We start from the raw sequence: 20,487 nt of genomic DNA on the forward strand, positions 1-20,487 counted from the left end.
AAGAAGCTCAGACAGCGCACCCGGGAGAAGCAACCAGAGACTCCTGCACCTAGAACGATACACTAGAACTGACAGGTAAGGATGTTGCTGGCCTTGCTGGCCTTGAGACACTGCATGGCTCTCAAAGGTGGTAATATATAAAATATCAGGCGGTAGGGTTGAGGTATGAGAAATATGGGTCAGTTAACACCCAGGTTATCCCAGGCTATAGCCTTCAAGGGGCTGCTAGAAAGCACCATTTTTTTTTCACTTTTCCGATCATAGCCTTTAGCTTCTCATGTAAGGTTATGAATATATTCATATCCATGTTTAGGTGGTCGGGGTACAAATGGATTCCTATACGTCACCATCTGAAAAAAAAATGAGTATGATCAATATTGGACCAACCTCTATTTACCGAGAGAATAATCATGCAACACTCAAGCTTATAGTTTCTGTAGGCATCCAGGAGCAGATAAGCATCCTTATTCTCCAGAAGCTTTCCCATACAACGCTGCTTATAGTCCAGCTTCAAGCCATGCAATCCTTGCATTTCTCAATTCTAAGGTAAGCTGTATTCGTCTGCGCTCCACGATTTCAGGGACTGAGGCTTCCCGTGAAAGCCTCACAGAAGCTCGTCTCTGATTTGCGCTGCTCATAAGCTTCGTGACAGTTTTCCCCGCTTACTCTGCCCTGGGCAAGTTCGCAAGTCGGTCTCAGTTTTACAGTGAAGTCTGTCGGAAGTGGTTGCTAGATCGCATCTAGATAGCTCCTTAGCAAAGAAGAAAAGGGAGCTGGACTTAAACTGACATTTGAGACGTCGTCAATCAAGTAGTCCTGTTGACTTTGCAAGTAGGACGTGCAGGAGCGCCGCATTCCTACCTTGGAATGAATAGATATAATAGCAATCAGCTTTGATTGATGCAGTTATGAGATTCCCACTGAGGTAACCTAGTAAGTGCAAAAGTCAGCACTGCGATATCTTGTATTAGAAATCGAGGCCAGGATTTTCCGGGACCAGTATGCTACTGACTCGGGCGCTGTGGCCGATAGGTCAAATAACCAGTAAATCAGACACGACTGAGAACCCTAAACCATAGACATATAGGCAGAAAGCAGTAGTAGACTAGGGTCAACTAGTCTACTGCTGCTTGTTCATCTGCCCCCTCAACCGGTCCCTCTCGGACTTTGCCAGCTTCAGCTGTGTTCTCAGCACCTTGATCTGGTACTCCATTCTCCCAAACTCCCGCTCATACTGCGCAATTGCCTTCCGCGAAGCCTGGCTCTGTTCATACACCCGGCTCAACTGCACTTTATACATCTCACATTCATCCTCAAGATCGCTTAGCTCACGCCGCGAAGCCTCAGCCTCTCGATCTTTTCTTGCGACTGTATTTAGGAGCCTGCGAATAACCTCGCCGTCCGAACTGGCTTTTAGAACGCGTTGCAACTCCTTGATCACCTCTTTGCATGCGTTCGGTTGGGCTCTCGCGCGGTTGAGCTGGCTCGCGAGGTAGGGTACTGGGGAGCTAGAGCCGCTTCCTCGCATGATGTTGGGAGCAGGAGCGGTAGATGCGCATAAGGATCCTTTCGTAGCAATGTTACCGCTGACTTGAACATTCTGCGGCGGGATATAGATGTCGTATGGTACCCAAGCACTGGTCTGGATCTGTCTGCTGGCTTTCTTATTTGGAGGGTTAGGGCCATTAGGAGGGGCTCTGGCCAATGTGGTAGGCAACTGCGAGGGCCTAGCATCTACATTGTCTATAGCGACGGGGCTGTTCATACTTCCCTTCAGCTGTTCTCCAATGTCAAACTCAGCATCGTTGGCGTAGAAAGCGCTCCGGGTCAATCCTTCCACGGCCTTATCGTCGGGCCAGTCAACCAATGCGGCCAGGTCCAGACCGCAGCTCATTGGATCGGTGGAAATTCTATTCACCTTGGACATATTGGGAGTTTCGAAAGTGCGGTCGACTTCTTGCGCATGGTGACTTGGGAGACAGGCATCGGCTAGGGCAGCTCTGCACTGCACACACGGGAGGTTCGCAGTTTGACTCATACTTGTGGAGGTTGAGACTGAGGAAGAGTTTGTCTTGTTATTGGTTGCCGTGTCTTGATGGATAAATTCTCCTTGTACGATGCTTAGGTTGAATGCTGATCTGGAGAGAGACTCGATTTATTTATGTCCTCCAATTGCACTCATAGCTTGTGAATGCAGGTTCTTACATTTATGAGAAAGAAGGCTTTGATTGTCTTAGTTCTTTGAGTTAACCTGAGACCATCTGCATGACTTCATTTTTATCTTCATTTTCAGAGCATTAATAGGATATCTAAGCCCTTGCGACATGCATCACTCTGTGTTTCGTGTGCCAGGGTGTTCTATAACGCCAGAATAAAGCCTGTTCTCATCGTTTATGTCATCCCAAGTTGGATTATTTTTACCATACGCTGTCGATAGGAGTAATTCCACTGTTTTTTTGAGCTGGATCTACCAGTCAGTTTGGCCGCTACTCAGACGAAGAAAAAAAAAAGGAAACGGTCATTGTTGTAAACCATCCGGCCTCGCTGGGCGTAGTGATGTGTTCAGTGCCATGCCACATTCCACGATTACCGTATTCTGTCCTCTTCTGACCTATATCTTCCCGCATCTCGCCGTCTTCCCCGTTGCGCTGGGCTTTATGCAGAGAGCTAATACGACTTGTCACCGATGTTACTAGACACTAATGGCTAAATGAAAGAGTGCAACCACTTTCTCAATCGCCCATTTCACCAAAGACTTCATGCCGGCATGTTGCCAATGACAAGCGTGGTTCCTTCAAAGTTTCAGGGCGTTTGAAGGCCGAACTCGTGCGGCTGAGACGAAAACCGTTTTACTATGTAGCGGAAAAGGCCTTTCTGCTAGGGGTCACATTTCGGTATGATGAGATACGGTGTACGACTACACTGTTACAACAAAACCAAACCATCGAAATTGATTCAACTAGAGAAAGCTATGGACAAACCTCATCGTCTGACAGAATCAGAAAAAAAAGTCGCCGCATATTCAAGCACCCGAATGCGTTCCCTCAATCTCGCAAAACCCTCTCGATCATGCCTTAAAAGCTCAGTAAGAGAGCTGACATCCCTCTTTGCATCCACAAGGCTATTTTGATACTTCACCAACTCAGCCCTAAGATGCCGGATCTCGCGGTGCGCAATCTGCAGCTCACGAAGTAGGTCCTCTTCACGCGTGCTGTAAGACGGCGGACCTGCACGGGGTGGCGGGGATAGAGGTAGGTGCGGGTATCTGGATGGGGATGGCCGGGTATGAGGGGTCGTCGAGGGTGGCGGTTGCTGCATGGGGCCACAGTCTGTCCAGGCAGGGATGGCGATGCTTAGATACGGTTTTGCGTCTTCTTTTCCTCTGGGGTTTGGTGTAGCCTGGGTGCGTTCTTGGTCACTGGACTGAGTGTCTGGTGAGCTGCGGCTTGGAGATGTAGTCGGTAGCTCTTTGTTAGCTGGCGAAGAAGTTGTCTCGGGCGATGTTGAAGATCCTGCCCTGGATTGGCATGTCTTCTCTATGGCCTGGTCAGCTACGGTGTAAAACTCTGGTATCTCTATAGGTGCGTTCCTCCATGGTCTGGCATCGCAGGGGGCTGTTGGCTCGCGCTCCGGGCTCGCGATGCCAGGGGAGGGGAAGGAAGTGCTGGAGAAGAAGGGATCGTCAAGGACATTGTCAGGGAATTTATCTCTAAAGACCAGGACGTTGCCATTAGAGCTTGGAGTTGGCGATCCTTGGGGAGAGGTAGAAGATGTATGGTTCGACATTTGGTATGGTTTTGTGTTGATGACGGCCAGAGTAGTGTTGTAGGGATGTTTGGGATGATTAGATCTTTCGGTCCCATGATCGGGGGATGGGTCGTTTAAATCTCGATTTTTAGCTAGGCAGTTGGCTTCGACGCAGAGACAGAGCCATGTAGGGTCTCTTGTCTACAAAGGTTGCCCTAACAAGGCTGGATAATGAAACGAGGGCAAAGGCTGCTGTCAAAGACTTGTGTCCTTCAATCCCATTTTAACCAATAAACGGCGGTCCCAGAAACAACGAAAAAGCGCTTTATGCTGCACAAACCAGGTATGAAATATCTTGTATGCATGCCCTTGTCTCTGTTGAGTTGGTTGTCGCAGATAAGTGCTCGTTTGTACCTATACTCTCGCCCTGTGCCTTGAGAAACCAATCGCCACTAAATGTCCCTTTCAGCTTTACCATTCTGCGTTCTTCCTCGAGCTCCTGACTGAAGCAGTTAAATACCAGCACGATCTTCTTCGTAACTACTTTTATCATTTGCCAGCTCTCTGTTAGAAGTGTTAAAACAGGGTCTTTTCTTTGATAAAGGATATCTGGGCCTCGATTTCATTTCTTAAAAAGGTTCGTTTCATCTCATTAGCACTTTCTTCTCCAGTTCCGTATGCAGAATATCTATTCTTTCATACTTGGCCAACACCCGTTTCCGATTTCGGACAAGCGTCTCCAGGCAGTTGTCGAGTTGACAATATGAGCCCAATGCATTTATGTCTACTTCCTTTGATCATTCATCAAGGTTGTAACCAATGGCTCCCGTTCTCGCCGTTTATGGACAATCGTCGTGGTCGTGGTGAGGTGCTGGGACTATTACCCATACGACCTGACATTGGATAGCCGCTCGTCTAGGCTCTCATTCCTGAGCCAAGGCCGTGAAAATTACGCGCATGCCATGCGAACCATCTGGCCTCCTTCCTGAGCTCAGTGGCTCATGGCAAGCGTACGAGACAGCAAAATGGCGAAGGCTAGCGTTACATCAATTGTTGTCAAGGTGGCCTCTGACGGAGTTGCAGGGTGGTAATGGTGACTTTGTGCTTGCAGCGTTTGCATCTGTTCCGCTTAATGAACTTACGTCAGAGGTATATTATCTATATTCACTCGAACTATGATCTAGTGTCCGCAATAGACTTTTGAAACCTCAGATCTAACTACATATATCCAATATATATATGCCATGAATTAACAAAGCCACTGATGCTCAAATATCTTTACCGGACCGATCTTCCTAGTCCTGATTCGTCATTTAAAGGACTAGCGATTCAAACTTGTTCAAAGCAACCCCATATCTCTGCGGGCTAGGAGAAACAAGTAGACAAAACGCCCATATCAGGTGGCCAAATGCGACTCATATACCCATCGAACCATCAGTCAAATCATCCTTCGTGAGGGGTATGCAAGTTATCACTGATCATCCACCTCTCTTACACCAAACTCAAACATCCCATTAGAGGGAACGGCATTCTCATTCTGAAGCTTGTTAGCCGTTTCAACGCCCGCAGCTGGAACCCGATACTCGAAGCGCTTCCCAGGAGCAGGAGTCCGCCCATCGGCTAGCGGGTATGGAAACGGAAGGTATTCTGGCAAGAGGCCTAGTTGCATAAGGACGGTGGCTTGGTCCCAGGCGATGTGCTCGTGGTAGAGACGATCACCGCGGATGTTGACCACAGAGGTGAAAGGAATGCGGAGAGGCTTGCCCGTTGGAGGGATGCCGGGAAGTCTAGTATTGTGAACATACGGATGCAGTTTAGGGGCAGATATGGGTATCTTACAGCCAATCTATGACTTTGTTATGAGTAAGACAGGCGATGAACTCGTCGACTATGCGGTCGACACCTAACGTCCGGCTGACGAGCTCGAGTTTCGTGTCGTCCGGGTTGTTAAAGATGAAGTGATTGAGATAGAACTTGCTCAGCTTGGCTCGCCCGATACCGCCAGTTAACTGTTCCCGTTAGTACTTTGGATGCCAACGGTGCAAGGCTCTAACTCACAGTTGGAACGTGATTAACGTACGGCTCCTGCACCATTGTTGCCATGGTCTTTTCTACAGACCGCTCCGCGAACTCATAGTACGTGTGCTCATCCCAGATCTTCTCGAGATCAAAGTATGGACCACCCAGATGGGTCTTGATGAAGGTTAGCGTGCGCGTGTGAGCAATGCTAGCAGAGGAATAGTTGAAGTCTGCATGACCAGGGATAATAAACCCTGACGAGAGCGCTTCCGGGTACGAGTACACTTTGAGCGTGTCCGAGGATTCCGTTCCCGGCTTTGATGAATCCAAGTGGGCTACAGCTGGGATATCCCGGGTCACCCAGAGATCAAAGAGCACAGCAGCTGCGAACTTGTCCAGAGAGATGAGGTCCTGGAGGAAGTCTCCGAACTCAGGCGCGTAATCTGCCCGAGAGCCATATACTGCACTGATTATTAGCAACATCTAGCAGAATAGACGAAACCAGTCAAACCTAGTACACCAAACTTATCCTTCTTGGTGCATTCCACCAATCCGCCCAATGCCTGCTCTGCGCTGCGGACCAGGTCAGTGAGCGCAGCTCGGCTCTTACTTGACTCGGCATCCAGCGTAATCTGAGCGACCGCAAAACTCTCCTCCGCCCACTTCTGCAGCGGCTCCGGGTCAAGGCTCTGATTGTCTGCCTGGCATTGCGTGTGCGCGGCAGCCCTGACGAGGAGTAAACCTGGGCCGCGGCCGCATCGCGATAGTGGGGGTTGGAGGAGCACCCCCGGGGCTACTTCGACAGTGGGAGCGTTTGGGAGAGGTGTTGATCCTGATGTCATGGTAGAGGTGTGTTTGGTACTGTTTGGCGGGTTCGTCTTGAGGATGTAGGAACGGATCCAAAGATATAAAGGACAACAATATTCTTTCACGGCTCGGATCACGGCGCCTGAACGTCTCCAATTGCTCGGCTTTCTGGTCCATGAGAGTAAGCTTATCAATGCGGGCGGGATATTGATGCCTCAGGCGGTACTTATGGGACGGGTCATGTGACAGCTACCGATAGGTGCAAGACCGCTTACAGCTTGGAGCTGTTCGTCTTCACCTACCACGAATCGCGAGGCTTTTTACGATTTATGCCAATATACCTTGTAGCAACCCAAGCCCATATCTTAACATTGAATGCCTGCAAATACCTTGAAAAGACTTTCCCATCACCGTCGACCCGCCAGTCGCGAAAATGAACGCCGAGTTCCAAACCGCGTTGTCTACCTTTGAAAGCAGACTCAATTCACTCGTCACAAGCCTCACAACCTCCCCGACTGCCTCAGGCGCACCAAAAGCAGCACAGGAACTGCTTAACGCTGACGACTCCCTCACCTCTACGATCGACACCCTTAAACAGCATCAGAGCAATTACGCGCGCATCCTACAACTGCGCGCGGAGGCGCAGAGTTTAGAAGACAAGGTCAAGGATATCGTTCGGCTCGTCGTGCGTTACGAAAAGGACATACGCGAAGCATGCGGCGATAGCGACTCCGACAGCGACACCGACTATGACTCAGAGGAGTCGGACCACGATATGAACGCACCGCACACGACGCAAACACGGACCTCCCGAAAGCGCAACGAAGTGGATTACAGGCTTCTTCTGGACTTCGCCCGTCGGATAAGCAAGTATAACCACGAGGCAGCTGCCGACGCTGCGGCAGGGATGGCAAAGGGGAACCACGTGCTGGCAGGGCGGGACACCGAGATGACAGGCGTGAACACGAACGGGAACCAGGAGGGGAGTCCGGCAGAACCGGTTGCTGCTGTGACAAAAGAAGCGACATCATGGCTGGACGAGTCGGCGAACATGACACGGCAGGTCTACATGCTCCCGTACCCAATGGAAGATCGGATACGCATGGGACTCATGGGGCAGATACAGCTGGCGGCGGCAGAGGGGCGGCCTGGGTTCGACCCGGACAAAGAGGTTGAGCGGCTGATCAGGGAAGCGGAGGGTGTCGGCATTGCTGATGCTGTCGCGCCGCCTCCGATTGGGGAGGAGGCGACAAGGGTGAATGAGGCTGCAATGGCGGCTGCGCATGCTGGGTCTACGGCGAGTGGCGGTCGGATGGCACCGGTACAACCGAAACCAAAGGCGACATTGGATCTGGACTTGTATGACCCCGATGAAGACGAGGACTGAGTTTATTCTATAGACCCGATCGTAATCATTTCCAGCTCAACAATCGGCTGTCAATAAGAATACGGTCTTCTGACTGAGTACTCGCAGTTACTTCAGTTTTATTTCTCAACCCTAGTTCAGATGCCTACTTTGACTGAGGAAACATTTGCTGGGCAAGCTCTTCAATGAACATAGTACATTTCCATATCTCTAACGTTAAGAAAACAAAACTGATCGGCGACTTTCCTGAGCCGCCCAGAAATCATCATACGACCTCCGTCTCGCATTGCCCCCATTAGCTTTCGCCTTCTTCGTCGAGCCCGGCACGTCGAGCTCCCACTTCCTTTTCCTCCAGCAGTCGCACTGAACTCCTGTTTTCTCCAGTTCCGTAATATAGTCACGAGCAATAAGAAGCTCAGCGTGATCCTTTCCCCACTGCATTTCTAACCATGTAATACACTCTCGGGCATCCATAAGGTCAGATTTGTCTCTCCTCCACTGCTCTTTCACCTCCTCAATGCCCTGGGTTGCCATAGTCAGCTTATCCCTGTATATTCTACCTGCAACTTGCAGGTCCTTGATCCTCTCTTTCAGCCGTGCGACTTCTTTTTTCGCCCGCTCGAGCTCGTGTGCCTGCTGGAATATCCTGAGTTCAGTTTCCCAGACCATGCTCCTCTGTTCTCTATCAATAGAAGAAACGATAGACGCGCAACGGCCGTCAATGTACCCCTCAATACCTACCTCTTTCTCGGACCAGAAGGGACCGGTCCCTTCAATGCATACATCTTCCTCTGCGGACTCCTCCCAGGTTATCGACCCGGGATTTGGCTCTGATTCATAGTCGAGCATCTCGTACCAATATAGAGACCGCAGACTCATAATAGGAACGGAGTGACTACGACCTTTGGGTTTGCCTTGCACGGTGGCTTTGCTCTGCTCGGCTTTTACTGCGGCAGGAGTCTGGGCTCGCGGACTAGTGGGCAGAGGAAGGGATCTGTATAGTGCCATACCTGTCGTAGGTTCGGGTCCATTCAGCGGCTGAGGCTCAGGTAGAGGATAGGAGATAGTCCGAACACGGTTCGTCGGCAGGTGCCAGGAATTATCGACTCCGTATTCGGCGTAGAGGCATGCTAGTCGTTCCCCGTCTTCATGGTCTTGGTTTCCATCGTGATTCAAACTAGAGGATCGGTTTGGTCCTGTTGGAATGTGTTCATTCCCTGCTGGGTCGTACTGGCCGTCCGCTGTATGCTTGACGACAGCCAATGCTTGATCTGTGGACTCCTGATCCTCTGGGCTGTGGTGAGTAAAGGTTGGCGAAGGGGGGAGGAACTGCTTGTTGAGCTGCGCGATGGTATGCTGTAGCGCATCTACGTGATTGACAAACTGGCATAATGTCTGGGCCATGGCTGCTCGGTGCATTCCCTTTTAGCTGTGGAAGAATAGTTTTGTTCTCGTTGGGATGTTCGCTTGGGTGAACCAAGTTGTACTGACTTCGACGGTATTTATATTTGTCGACTGGCAATGAGTACGACTTGGTATCAATGATCGAATAGGCTTTTCATTTTTGCACCTGAAAGGGCATGCTTAGTTTTAGAGACATTAATCTCCTTTCTTTTCTCATTATCCTACGGTTGAAAGGTGAATGCCTTGTATACAGGCATGACCGTTGCGCTTTGGCCCTTGTACCCTCAATCCTGCACTGCCCAGAGCAGGCATTATGCACCAGACAGGACCAGTCATTGTTCTGTGGAGACATAGCTTGTGCCAATATCTTGTATGGTCTCGATTCAATCGTGATGTTCTAGGCCCATTTGTTCTGAGCCACATAATACATCTATAATCACTGCCTCGTTCGGATAGCCATATCTGCCCCAGTCTCATCAACCCGCGGGCAGACTCCACGGCTTTCTTTCTTTCTTTTTTTTTTTTTTTACTTTTCTTTTCCTCAAGGACTGCGTCGCCTTCAACTGTTTTAAGCTTCTCAGCCATACTTTCCCCAGAGCATCAATAGTCAAAACTTGGGGTGCCTACATGTATTCACCAAGTGATTCTATCCCCAGTCCGCTCGAGCAAGCTCGAATACGCTGGCTACCTTGCGCTATCCTTTGACCCCGCGCTATAAGCACCCCTTTAAGTACATGGGCTATATGCAAAACTACTGGATGCGGAGAGTAGGACAGCCAACCTTCCCCTCTTACCCCGCTTTCCAGAGTCAACCGTCGACCTCCCAGGCCACAGACAAGAAGACCTTCTTTACACAAACATTCAGTCGCTGTAATCAGACTGTGCAGAGAGTGACGGTACTCGAGAACCAGCATGGCATTGAATCTGGCCCGCCGCACAGCAATCGTGACCGGCTCCGCACGCGGAATGTACGCCAGGCCTGCCCCATATGGGGTCCCCATACCTCACTCAGCATCACCATGGGACTAACACGAATTCACAGAGGCAAGGCAATCGCCTCCCGACTTGCCCGCGATGGCTACTCCGTCTGCGTTAACGATATACCCAGCTCCCAGGCGGCAATCGAGGCAACTGTCTCTGAAATCAAATCACAATCCCAGGCAAATGTTATCGGTATCCCAGCGGACGTCTCGTCCGCGTCGTCCGTCTCCTCTCTCGTCAGAGACACTACCGAGAAGCTCGGCCCTTTGACGCTCATGATCGCCAACGCCGGGGTCTCGCAGGTCAAGCCGCTGCTATCCGTTACTGATGAGGACATCAGCAGCGTGATGTCCGTCAACTTCAACGGCGTTTTCAACTGCTATACGGCCGCGGCGCGACAGATGATCGCTCAAGGCGACCCCAAGGCGGCCGCGGGTGTCGAGGTGTACAAGATCCTCGGCGCGGCGAGTATCGTCGCGCACAAGCCGTTTCCAACAATGGGGATCTACTCAGCCAGCAAGTGGGCGGTGCGTGGGCTGACGCAGGCAATGGCCATGGAGATGGCGAAGCACAAGATCACGGTGAATGCGTATGGCCCAGGTATCGTGGACACGAAGATGTGGGAGGCGATCGATGGCGGATTGGGAGAGATCGAGGGCCGCGCAAAGGGCGAGAGTCTGAAGCTGTACTCCGACAGGTTCATCGCGCTGGGACGGACGAGCCGTGTCGAAGACGTGGCAGGCTTGGTAGGCGGGTTTCTAGCTAGCAGAGACTCGGATTATGTTACAGGACAGACGATGTTGGTTGACGGAGGGATAATTTTTACATAGTTCTTAGTCCACTACCATTAGGTAGTGAGATTAATCGTTGAGTATTAAGGAATTGGGAAGATTATCTCTGCATGGAACGAGAAATGGAGACTGAATATACACGGCATGGTCCATGTATACCAGTGCTCAGAAGACGAAGTGCAGGAAAAGAGTCAGGAACAACCCAGGGCTCCAAAAGACCCTGGGTATCGCCTAGGGGCCCTGTTTCAGGACAACCCACAGCAGCAGCGTAGTATTCGTAGAATCTACTGGTCGTGAACGAGAGCCATGAACCAACAGTACCCTCAGTTCCTCCCAATGAGACTGCGTATCCCGGCACTGCCACGTTCCCTGAGACACTTTTAACTAGCTGGTCTCAGGCAGAATAATTTAGACGAATCAAGGACGAGATCAACACGATTATCTCCACTTGCGGGATAAACTCGAATGCTAAGCTTTACTAAACAGGCTTAAACTGGTTGATAACTGCCCGGCTCCGAGACGGCCAAAAATAACGAAAGAAAAGCCGAGAGGAACTGAGACATTCTGAAGTGAAGCCGAGTCGTCTCACTGGTTAGTCGGATGGCGCAGCTCGGCGAAAAGCGAGCGCTAGCTCGTGAAGCCTGGCTGTCTCAGGAACAAGGGTCTAGTTAGAAAGGATTCTCACCGTTAAAAGGATTTTCCACGGCAAAAGGAGGGTTTGGGCTAGGGTTGCCACAGGGCGTTAGACTACACTAGAAGTACGTTGCTCATCATATCAAGTGCCAGGCAGCCATAATTAGCCACAAATTTCTCGCGAAATTGTAATAGGATGTTTTGATCTTGCAATGGTCTATAGATCCTAGACGCTCTTTAACGCTGTGACGCCCCAACTGCTCTTTCCTTCTTTTCTATCTCAGTTCCTTGCCTGGCTACCTTTCAACCCATCTGCAGGTCTCGCCTGCTGACTACCACATCACCATGCAGATATTACGATCATTAACCTATACTGCACTCTTCTTGAACAGTTTTACTGTTGCAGAGAATATCAACGTCTTTTCCTCGCCTCCACTATCGATTGCGAGCGAACCCTACACCCTCAATCTCTCTTGCGCAGAGTGCGCCTTTTCATATAGCGAGTGTCTCGAGAATGTTAATCCGGCCTTTCTTGTACGTTTTCCGAGTGTATCCTCATGGTATTTTTATTTGATTTTATCTTATTTCAACTTAATTTTCTTGGAAGTCGACTGACTGAAAAGACCATCACCTTCTCGACGGAGAACGACACTCTCCTGGCCAACAACGACATCATCTTTCCCACCTCATGGCCGATGCGCTTCCACGCGCCCCGAAAGCAGGGATCCCTCATCGATTCGGTGCCCCTCGCATACGCGCTTGATGTTTCTCCTCTCCCGCATCAGCCAGGCGCGATACTAGGCGATCTGTATCATCTCACGTTGACCCTGGTCGACCTGCAAGGCCGTCGCGCAACTGAACACCCGGTCTCCATCGGCATCGTCCGTGACATCAATGGTGATTTGCAGATCATCCAGGTCGAAGAGTCGTGGCATAGGTACCACCGACATCTTCACCAAGCGGGCGCTAAAAGTAAAGGAAAAGACAATGCCCCGAAGACCGACGCTCAGAGCAAGAAGCCCAGCTGGTGGCGCATGGAAGCCTGGAAGGAGTACTATAACACACACTTTCAAAAGCCCGAGAGAGAGCCCTGCACTTCTGGTTCTGCTTCGAAGCCCGGCCAGCACTGCACACCATCGGCCGGTGACCACCAACGCCTACACCACGACCACCGCCAGCGTCTTGACGACTGGATATACGACAAGCACTTTCACTCCAAGTTCGCGGGTCCCGCCGTCGTTTCGGGCCTCCTCGGTGTGTGTGCGGCGTTTCTGGCTGGTGCGCTGGGGTTCTTTGTAGGCAAGGTGATTGTCTCCCTTTACTGTTATCTCGTCGACAGGGCGCGGGTGCAGACCGTCACCGGGAGAGGGCTCGATGAGGAGAGGTATATGGAGGAAGTAGCTGAGTTGGAGAAGAAGCGATTGGCGCAAATGGAAAAACAGAGCTACGCATTTGGGCATCAGGTTGTCGAGAAGAATTGATTCTCGATGGTAAATACAGGTGTCTGTCGCTTATAGAGGGCTAGGTGCAAGTATACAGTAGTGGCAGGTCAGGTCGTATGATAATCTATGAACCAACCATACTCTTTTCTCTACCCCCTGGTATCTAACACATTGACGGAGGACTGAATTTGTCGCTATCAGGACAATACACCGCGTTGTCTGAAGCGTACCAAAATATTATAGCCCGATTCTTCGTTTCCAGCCAGCGTGAGTGTAAGGTTCCCAGCTTTCCCCTCTCCCCCCTCCCCCAATCCTATCCCCCTCCTCTTCCTCCTCTCCCTCTCACCCTCCTTTTCCCAGAAACAGTGGCAAGCGCCATACCGCCGAAGCCGCATGGAGGTACAAACTCCAACCTTACCGTTGCTTGCCTTCCCCACAATCTGGTCCGGACGGCACCACTTCGGCAAATTCTGCTTCCCCGGACGAGATATTTCCTCTCTTGTGCGATATATCTGCTCCATAGGCCACTTAGCCCAATCCAAAGGCTCGTCAGGGGATCCCGAGGAGATCCTTGACCCTCGACACGAGGCGCGCCGCGTGAAATGCGGGATTAAGATTTCGGTAAGGGAATCGCCACAGTCCAGCAACCTGGCAACGGCCAACCTCTTCCAAGTGTAGCTGTCATCATCCCATGGTCAATCATGTTCCACGTGCTTTCGTAGCTCGTGATTCGCTTCGGCGGTGCGGAGGGCTCCTCGAATGACAGCTGGTTGGAAGTCTAGACCCAGCAGTGGGGTTGTTCCATGGTTGTAGAGCTCGGCGTCCAGAGCTCACAGCTACGGTCCCCGGAATAGGCAAGTTTCTGCATAAATCATTCCATTAGGATTGTTGAGTGTAGCAGCTAGATCAAGGATCACTTTTCATATACGCCAAACTGAATGTCATGTGGCAGATCTTTGTGACAAAAGTGTGATGTTTCCGACAGCTATAGATGCCGGTGAAGGCTAAGCTCTAAGCTATACCTACCATACATGACAAGGGCATGGCGTTGACTTTATCGTACCATGGCATAAAAACTCCCGAACCAAAGACCATCAAACCTTCACCGCAGGCTCTGCAATGGCGAAAATACTCAAATAGTCTAACGGACGCCGAAACCAACTCACCGGTAGCAGGGTAACTCCTCCAACACCCTCCACCAAGTGTCTTACGCCCAACCCCATGACCGAGACAGTATAGAAACTCGCAAACCCCGTCCACCCTCTACCCTTTCTCCCCATGGCTCAGGCAGTCAAGATCAAATGTCCTCCGATCCTGTCGAATCAATCACCCTCAACGAGAAATTCGCCTTCACCGCATTCGCAAGCATCACCCTCTACAACTCCATCGAGCTGACTATCCTATGTCTTGCCTCCTTCAAACGCTATCAGGGCCTCTACTTCTGGTCCCTGCTCATCACATCATGCAGTCTCATCATCAATAGCTTGGGCTTCGTCCTGCTCTTCTTCACCTCCATAAGTCCCTATATATCCGTTACCTTTGTCCTGCTCGGGTGGTACTCCATGGTAACCGGCCACTCGATGGTGCTGTGGTCGCGGCTGCACTTGGTCCTTCATAACCCCGGCATCCTCCGCGCGATCCTCTACCTGATTATCGCCAATTCAATCTTTATGCAAATCCCAGTCACGGTTTTGCTATATGGCGCCGTCGGGCCCCGGTCGCCGACACGGATGGCATTCGTGCGCGGGTACAGCGTCATGGAACGCGTCCAGCTCGTCGTCTTCTGCGTCCAGGAGTGTCTTCTGTCCTCCATTTATATCTGGGAAACAGCAAAGCTACTTCGACTGCGGCCGCAGCGCGCGCACCGCGTTATCCTCACGCAGCTCCTCGCCATCAACATCATCATCCTGATCCTAGATATCATCGTCGTCGTGTTCCAGTATTCAGGACTATTTGTGCTGCAGGTTCTCTTCAAGCCTGTCGCGTATAGTATCAAGCTGAGACTCGAGTTTGCCATTCTCGGCCGTCTCGTACAAGTTGTTTCAGGCGAAAGCACCGGGTCTAGTGTGCGGACTCTGAATGAAGCGCCAGTCTGGTCGGGGCCCGGGTTGTCAGGCGACCAAGAACCATATGCAACAGCGAATGAGACCAGGGAGGTGAATTGGAGATCGAGTGGGACTGGTCATGCGAACGGTATGCAAAATGGAACTGGTAATAGGAACTCATGTGTGTGGAGTGGGTGGTGGGGGACATCAAGTGTGGACACTTGCAACGGCCGAGTATAGGTGGTGGACTGGCTAACCACAATTTACGACAAATGATTGTATGCTTTAGATACCAAAAATATACCTATTCGCGTATGGATGGGCATTATTCGGCGTTATCACAACTCTATGGTCTAGAGATTGATATTACATATGTCCATGATATATTCCCAATTGATAGGCAGGATCGGTTATATTTTATATCAGAGAGAACAAATACGATGCAGTACTCGGAATACTCGGAGTACTCGGGTACCCGGTGGAAATTGCTGGATACGGCCGAATGCACAAGCTGTAGACCATAACAGATAGTAGAAAAATAGTGCCGTTCGACATATCATATATAGGGCCGCCTTCTACCACGTTTATCCAGGAGGTACGCAACGGGCTAGAATGATACTGGACTTCCTACTATGCAGGGTTGCTTGGATCACCAGGGGTTTCACCGGCAGTGCGCCTCTGTGGATGGCTATAGGATTGTCCAAGTGGCAAATGCAGAGCAGCCGGTCTTAAGCTTGGGAATCTCCATACTGCTGGTGGGACTGGACAGACTGCAGACTATATATGGAACCCAGCTAGAGATTCAGGGCATGACCTAGGGCAAGTACGTATCACCATTGGAGTACAGGGTTCCCATAGCTGGAGTCTTCGCCACGGAAGCATAAGCATAATCCCGTCCTGTCCAACCTAATTACGCCTCCATGTCAGACCTGTCTGGCCCATTCCAACTTCATTACGGGCTTTTCATTCCTATGTTGGGGATCTAGACTCTGCGGTGACGCATATTCTGCCAAAAGAAGCTGACGGAAAACTTTCTATCGACATTGCCCCTTTGTTGCCGTTCCTATGCTCATACGACTGGCTTTTATAGTTCCATCCGCTCGCCTACTACCACTGCCTCCATTCTGGTAAGCTTTCAATATGGTTATACCTAAGGTAATAAGCTTTTGTATCGGCTATTGTTCACGCTTCCCTCTTCACTCTTGTCTGCAGTACCTTTTCACTGGCATTCTTTACGATCTTTTCGCTATGATGTTGGTCAACGCGCTGCCCCTTCGTTATATGGGTCATTTCAGTCTTACCCTTCTCGCAACACGTTCAATTTAGGTGGTGCCGCGAGGGGCCCAGGCTAGCTTAGATGTCAGGCCTGAAGGGCCGCTCTGTGCTTGCAGGTTGGCGCGGATTATCCATTACAACTGGTATTTGCGAGATTCAGGGCAAATGTAAGTGGTCAATAATGCTCACTGTGTTAAGTCCATGCAGCTGACACTTGCCCAAAATCATCATACCTTTCCATTTCCCTGCCGCCGTTCAATTCCTAACAGATAGCGTGGATACCATCTCCTTTTCTAGAGGGGTTCTATTGAGCTCTAGTTACTATATACTTTGTATACTCAAAAGGATGTAGCGATGCAGGGCAGAAATACTACCAAGAAGCACTTGCAAGTACTACAAGACTGCATCTTCTGATTCGGCCACTGAAACAACACTTGAATCGAACCACACGAATCTAGTAATACATATTCGAGATAGAAATCAACGGCGGTTTCGTACAGTCTCGACTAGATGTAGACCGGAGCCATAAATCACTCAGCGCAATCCCCAGGCCTATCCTCTCATCCTTACACCAATACCTTGGACCTCCATCTCGATCAAAGGTCAAGCAACCCCCTTCTCCTCATCAATCGCCTTCCCGTCCTCTGATCCGTTCTTTTTGGTTTCCTCCTTTGCCTTAGGCCGAATGTCGACCCACCCAATTCCCCAACTAACACCAAACTGCACAACCGACAGCCCGACAACAAAATAAAAGACCCAATTTATAGCCCTAGAATACCCCCTAAGAACTCCTTTTAGATCTTCGCCCCCAATGATATCCCTAAATCCCGTCGCGCCTGCTGCAATAACCTGCTGGGGATTAACACCCGGCGCGTACCGCGGGATCTGCGATTTCAGCCCCTCGGAGAAGATGACCGACGCTACCGCGAGGAACACGCTTCCTCCAAATGTCTGGCTGAATGTGAGAATTGCCATGGCTGTTGAGAGGTCGTCGGCTGCTACCCCATTTTGCACAGCGAGAAGGGTCTAGCATGGCCGCTCTGGTTAGCATACACCTCTTAGTCTTGTAAGGGTTCAAGGGTAGGGCTCAGGTTCGATTTGGGTGAGAGTAGACGAACAGGCTGCGTTGATGCTCCCCGCCCAAGGCCGAGGATGATCTGGTATGCCGCCCAGGCAACAGTTGAGGTTGTGGGGGATAGCAAGGAGAAAAGGCCGGAGCCGACTGCGCTGAGAATTGCACCGACAATGGCGAAGGGGAGGTAGTAGCCCAGTCGGCCAACTGATACGAGTGTCAACTATGAGCCTTTGCACGCAACAAAACAAGAACAGTGCGATGATGGAGTTACGTACTGAGAACTCCTGTGATGACAGCCGCTACGAGTTGGCCAAGAACATATGGGAGGAAATCAACACCGCTCATGAGCGCGGAGTTGTCTCGAACAGCCTGGAAATAGATAGGCACGTAGTAAGCGATCGCCATCGCCAGCCCGAACATCACACCCGTGGCGATATAGCTCGTGTATGCGATGCGAATCGTCAGCAGATGGAATGGGATCATTGCCTCTTTGCCCTTGCGGTACTCCCAACCCAGGAAGACGAGGGCCGTTGCACCAGCTCCAACAAAGAGACCGATCACCCTGGACGAAGACCACGGGTACTCGTTCCCGCCGTATTCGAGGGCGAGCAGGAACATGATCGCTGCGGGAGCGAAGAGCACAAATCCGACCAGGTCCAGGGTTTTATGTAGGGTTGGAAGGACGGAGAGCGCGGGAGGCTTCCTGCGTTGCTCGGGAACGCGTGTGAAGATGAGCAGGATGGCCACCAGCCCGCCGATGGGAAGATTGATGTAGAAGCCTAGATGATTTCTTCATTAGAATGGCCGATAGCGGACTCGCCGATAGGAAGACTTACACCATCGCCAGGTTGTGTACGTCGTGAAAGAACCGCCGACCAGCGGTCCAAGGACGAGGCCAAGCTGTGAGACACCCATCATGATCCCAATCAGCGCTGCGACACCCAATACCGTCAGCAGCTGAGCACCCTCCGCCAGGGAAGTAGGCAAGACTGTAGGATGTTTGGAAACTTACTGGGCCTCTTGTGGATCGGCACAACGCCGGCAATGATTGTCAGGGCCCCGTTGATTAGACCAGAAGTGCCCATGCCTGAGACGGCGCGGCCGATGATCAGCGCCGTAGAGGAGTTGGCAACACCGCAGATGATCGAGCCAAGTTCGAAAACGCCGAAGAAGGTGAGGAATACGATCTAGATGCGTTAGAACACGGCCAAGGCAGCTAGATTCTGGCCTGGAGTGGTAGGATAGAACAGGCTAGGGTACATACTTTGGACTTGAAATGGGTGTAAAACTTGCCGGTCAGCGGTTGCAACGCGCAGCTGGCGTCAAGGTCAGCCCCAAGATGCGTCGTTTGTATCGCTAACACTTCATACCTAGCCAAAGTATATGCACTCCCATACCATGCCACATCATCCAGAGAATGGAACTGGTTAGTGATCTTCGGGACGGCCTAGACTCTGGTCAGCAAAAACTCCGCACAGAAGACAGGACTGCCTACCGTAGAGATAATTGAGGTATCCAGCAGCATCAGAAATATCACCAGTGTTACTCCAGTATTCACCAGCAGCAGCGGGACTCCGCTGATCCACTCCTCAGGAGCGGCCTCCTGGGCCTCTTGGCCTGCGCTGGGCGCTGGGCCAGGCCCAGCGCCAGTATCGTTAGTATTAGGGCTACGGTCGAGCGCGCGGTGTTTGTCTGTGGAGTTGGGCAGCAGCTGCGCAGTCGATGTCGGCGTTGCTATACTGCTCTCGGCATTCTGTGCGCTAGACGGCGGCTCCGGGAGCTGTGTGGGTGATCTAGAGGTGCTATCCATACTTGCGTCTGCTTCTGCGACTGCGTTGTTTACAGTCAAGCCGTCTTCCTGGCTGTATGGAGGCTGAAGGGACCGCGTATCAACGACTGAGCTCATCGACCGGTGTTGGGTGCACGTATTTATGTATATGCTATCTGTCCTGTGATGCTCCGCGCTTTGAGAGAAAAGAAATTGAGGGTCAGACTGAATAGGCGGCGGTTTGTTGTTAAAAGCAGTTTTATAGTCAGTTAGTGGCAAATCAAACTATCGTCTCGGGCTTTACAAACTCCCGAGATATGGATCCTTCTGCTGCGCGAGTCCGCGCCCGCGCTGCGCTGAGGGACGGCCGGGGCGGGCCTCGCGGTATCGCCGAGCGTTTCGCACCAGTCGCTCACTTGTCATTCTTCGCAGTCATATGCTTTATCATGCCAAGTAGCTCCTTACTCCCTTCGTAGTCTATACATTCCAAAATACATGCCTGCTCGTTCTGGGATGTACTCCAAAGTATGCCCCGGCGTATATGCAGTATACAGTCCACAGTCTGCAGTCTACTCGACAAAGAACCACAAGGGCAGGAGAATTCGCATCCATGGAGATCATACATCGGGACCCAGCTGTCGATTAGCATCCAATTGTACTCTGGCAGGGCAAGGCACAGCCACGGGCGTCTTCAGGGACATGGTCTCCTGGCCGCTTCCCACTCCACCATTGCGTGCAGATCAGGCAGCCAAGCGGCCCAGTTAGCGCGCAAGACCATAGAGCTTTAGATACCATCGTAAAGCTGTCCACCTCGTTGCTGTTAGCTGCTTTCATAACCCGAACTGCGTTGGCCGCGGCAGCTTGTCGACGACTTGCTCGGGTACAGGAGCAGGTCCCAGCCGGGGGAGTCAAAGGTGCAGGCGGAAGAAGATGCGTAGCGGTTGAATATCGGGAGCATAATCATGGACAGGGCCTTCTAGAATATTATTGTAGTGGTAGAGATACAAGAGGATATCTGTGCCGGGCAGTTAATACTCTACTTTCCAGCTGAGCATTTGACGAGAGCAAGATGTTCTCAGTCTTTTGAAACGCGTCTGATGCGTCTGCTCAGGAATAACGTTTAGCTGGTACTGT

At 51.1% G+C, this 20,487-nt stretch overlaps 8 protein-coding genes across 8 annotated transcripts, besides 1 other annotated feature; 4 read left to right on the forward strand and 4 right to left on the reverse strand.

Annotated features, from left to right (window-relative positions):
- Positions 1-20,487: part of a sequence feature (contig 1.93 620..340023(-1)) that runs on past both edges of the window.
- Positions 1,121-2,038, reverse strand: ANIA_05377 (uncharacterized protein; the record flags this gene model as incomplete). The annotated part of the gene is made up of 2 exons (XM_657889.1): positions 1,121-1,910; positions 2,016-2,038. 2 exons carry the CDS (start codon positions 2,036-2,038, stop codon positions 1,121-1,123), a joined length of 813 nt encoding a protein of 270 aa, XP_662981.1.
- ANIA_05376 (uncharacterized protein) lies at positions 4,931-6,608 on the reverse strand (the record flags this gene model as incomplete). The annotated part of the gene is made up of 4 exons (XM_657888.2): positions 4,931-5,534; positions 5,587-5,756; positions 5,806-6,227; positions 6,278-6,608. 4 exons carry the CDS (start codon positions 6,606-6,608, stop codon positions 5,219-5,221), a joined length of 1,239 nt encoding a protein of 412 aa, XP_662980.2. The 3' UTR covers positions 4,931-5,218.
- ANIA_05375 (uncharacterized protein) lies at positions 7,007-7,960 on the forward strand (the record flags this gene model as incomplete). The annotated part of the gene is made up of 1 exon (XM_657887.1): positions 7,007-7,960. One exon carries the CDS (start codon positions 7,007-7,009, stop codon positions 7,958-7,960), a length of 954 nt encoding a protein of 317 aa, XP_662979.1.
- ANIA_05374 (uncharacterized protein) lies at positions 8,156-9,343 on the reverse strand (the record flags this gene model as incomplete). Its single annotated transcript, XM_657886.1, has 1 exon — positions 8,156-9,343. The coding sequence occupies one exon, from the start codon at positions 9,341-9,343 to the stop codon at positions 8,156-8,158; it is 1,188 nt and encodes a 395-aa protein (XP_662978.1).
- Positions 10,233-11,247, forward strand: ANIA_05373 (uncharacterized protein). The gene is made up of 2 exons (XM_050612339.1): positions 10,233-10,311; positions 10,386-11,247. The coding sequence occupies exons 1-2, from the start codon at positions 10,256-10,258 to the stop codon at positions 11,152-11,154; spliced, it is 825 nt and encodes a 274-aa protein (XP_050468273.1). The 5' UTR covers positions 10,233-10,255; the 3' UTR covers positions 11,155-11,247.
- Positions 12,248-13,229, forward strand: ANIA_05372 (uncharacterized protein; the record flags this gene model as incomplete). The annotated part of the gene is made up of 2 exons (XM_050612340.1): positions 12,248-12,308; positions 12,372-13,229. Exons 1-2 carry the CDS (start codon positions 12,306-12,308, stop codon positions 13,227-13,229), a joined length of 861 nt encoding a protein of 286 aa, XP_050468274.1. The 5' UTR covers positions 12,248-12,305.
- ANIA_05371 (uncharacterized protein) lies at positions 14,492-16,053 on the forward strand (the record flags this gene model as incomplete). The annotated part of the gene is made up of 3 exons (XM_657883.1): positions 14,492-15,416; positions 15,802-15,830; positions 15,874-16,053. 3 exons carry the CDS (start codon positions 14,492-14,494, stop codon positions 16,051-16,053), a joined length of 1,134 nt encoding a protein of 377 aa, XP_662975.1.
- Positions 17,114-19,395, reverse strand: ANIA_05370 (MDR family MFS transporter; the record flags this gene model as incomplete). The annotated part of the gene is made up of 7 exons (XM_657882.1): positions 17,114-17,536; positions 17,629-17,789; positions 17,861-18,364; positions 18,422-18,574; positions 18,658-18,772; positions 18,850-19,032; positions 19,081-19,395. 7 exons carry the CDS (start codon positions 19,393-19,395, stop codon positions 17,114-17,116), a joined length of 1,854 nt encoding a protein of 617 aa, XP_662974.1.

Source organism: Aspergillus nidulans, chromosome V (assembly GCF_000011425.1).
Source record: "Aspergillus nidulans FGSC A4 chromosome V".
NCBI lineage: Eukaryota > Fungi > Ascomycota > Eurotiomycetes > Eurotiales > Aspergillaceae > Aspergillus > Aspergillus nidulans.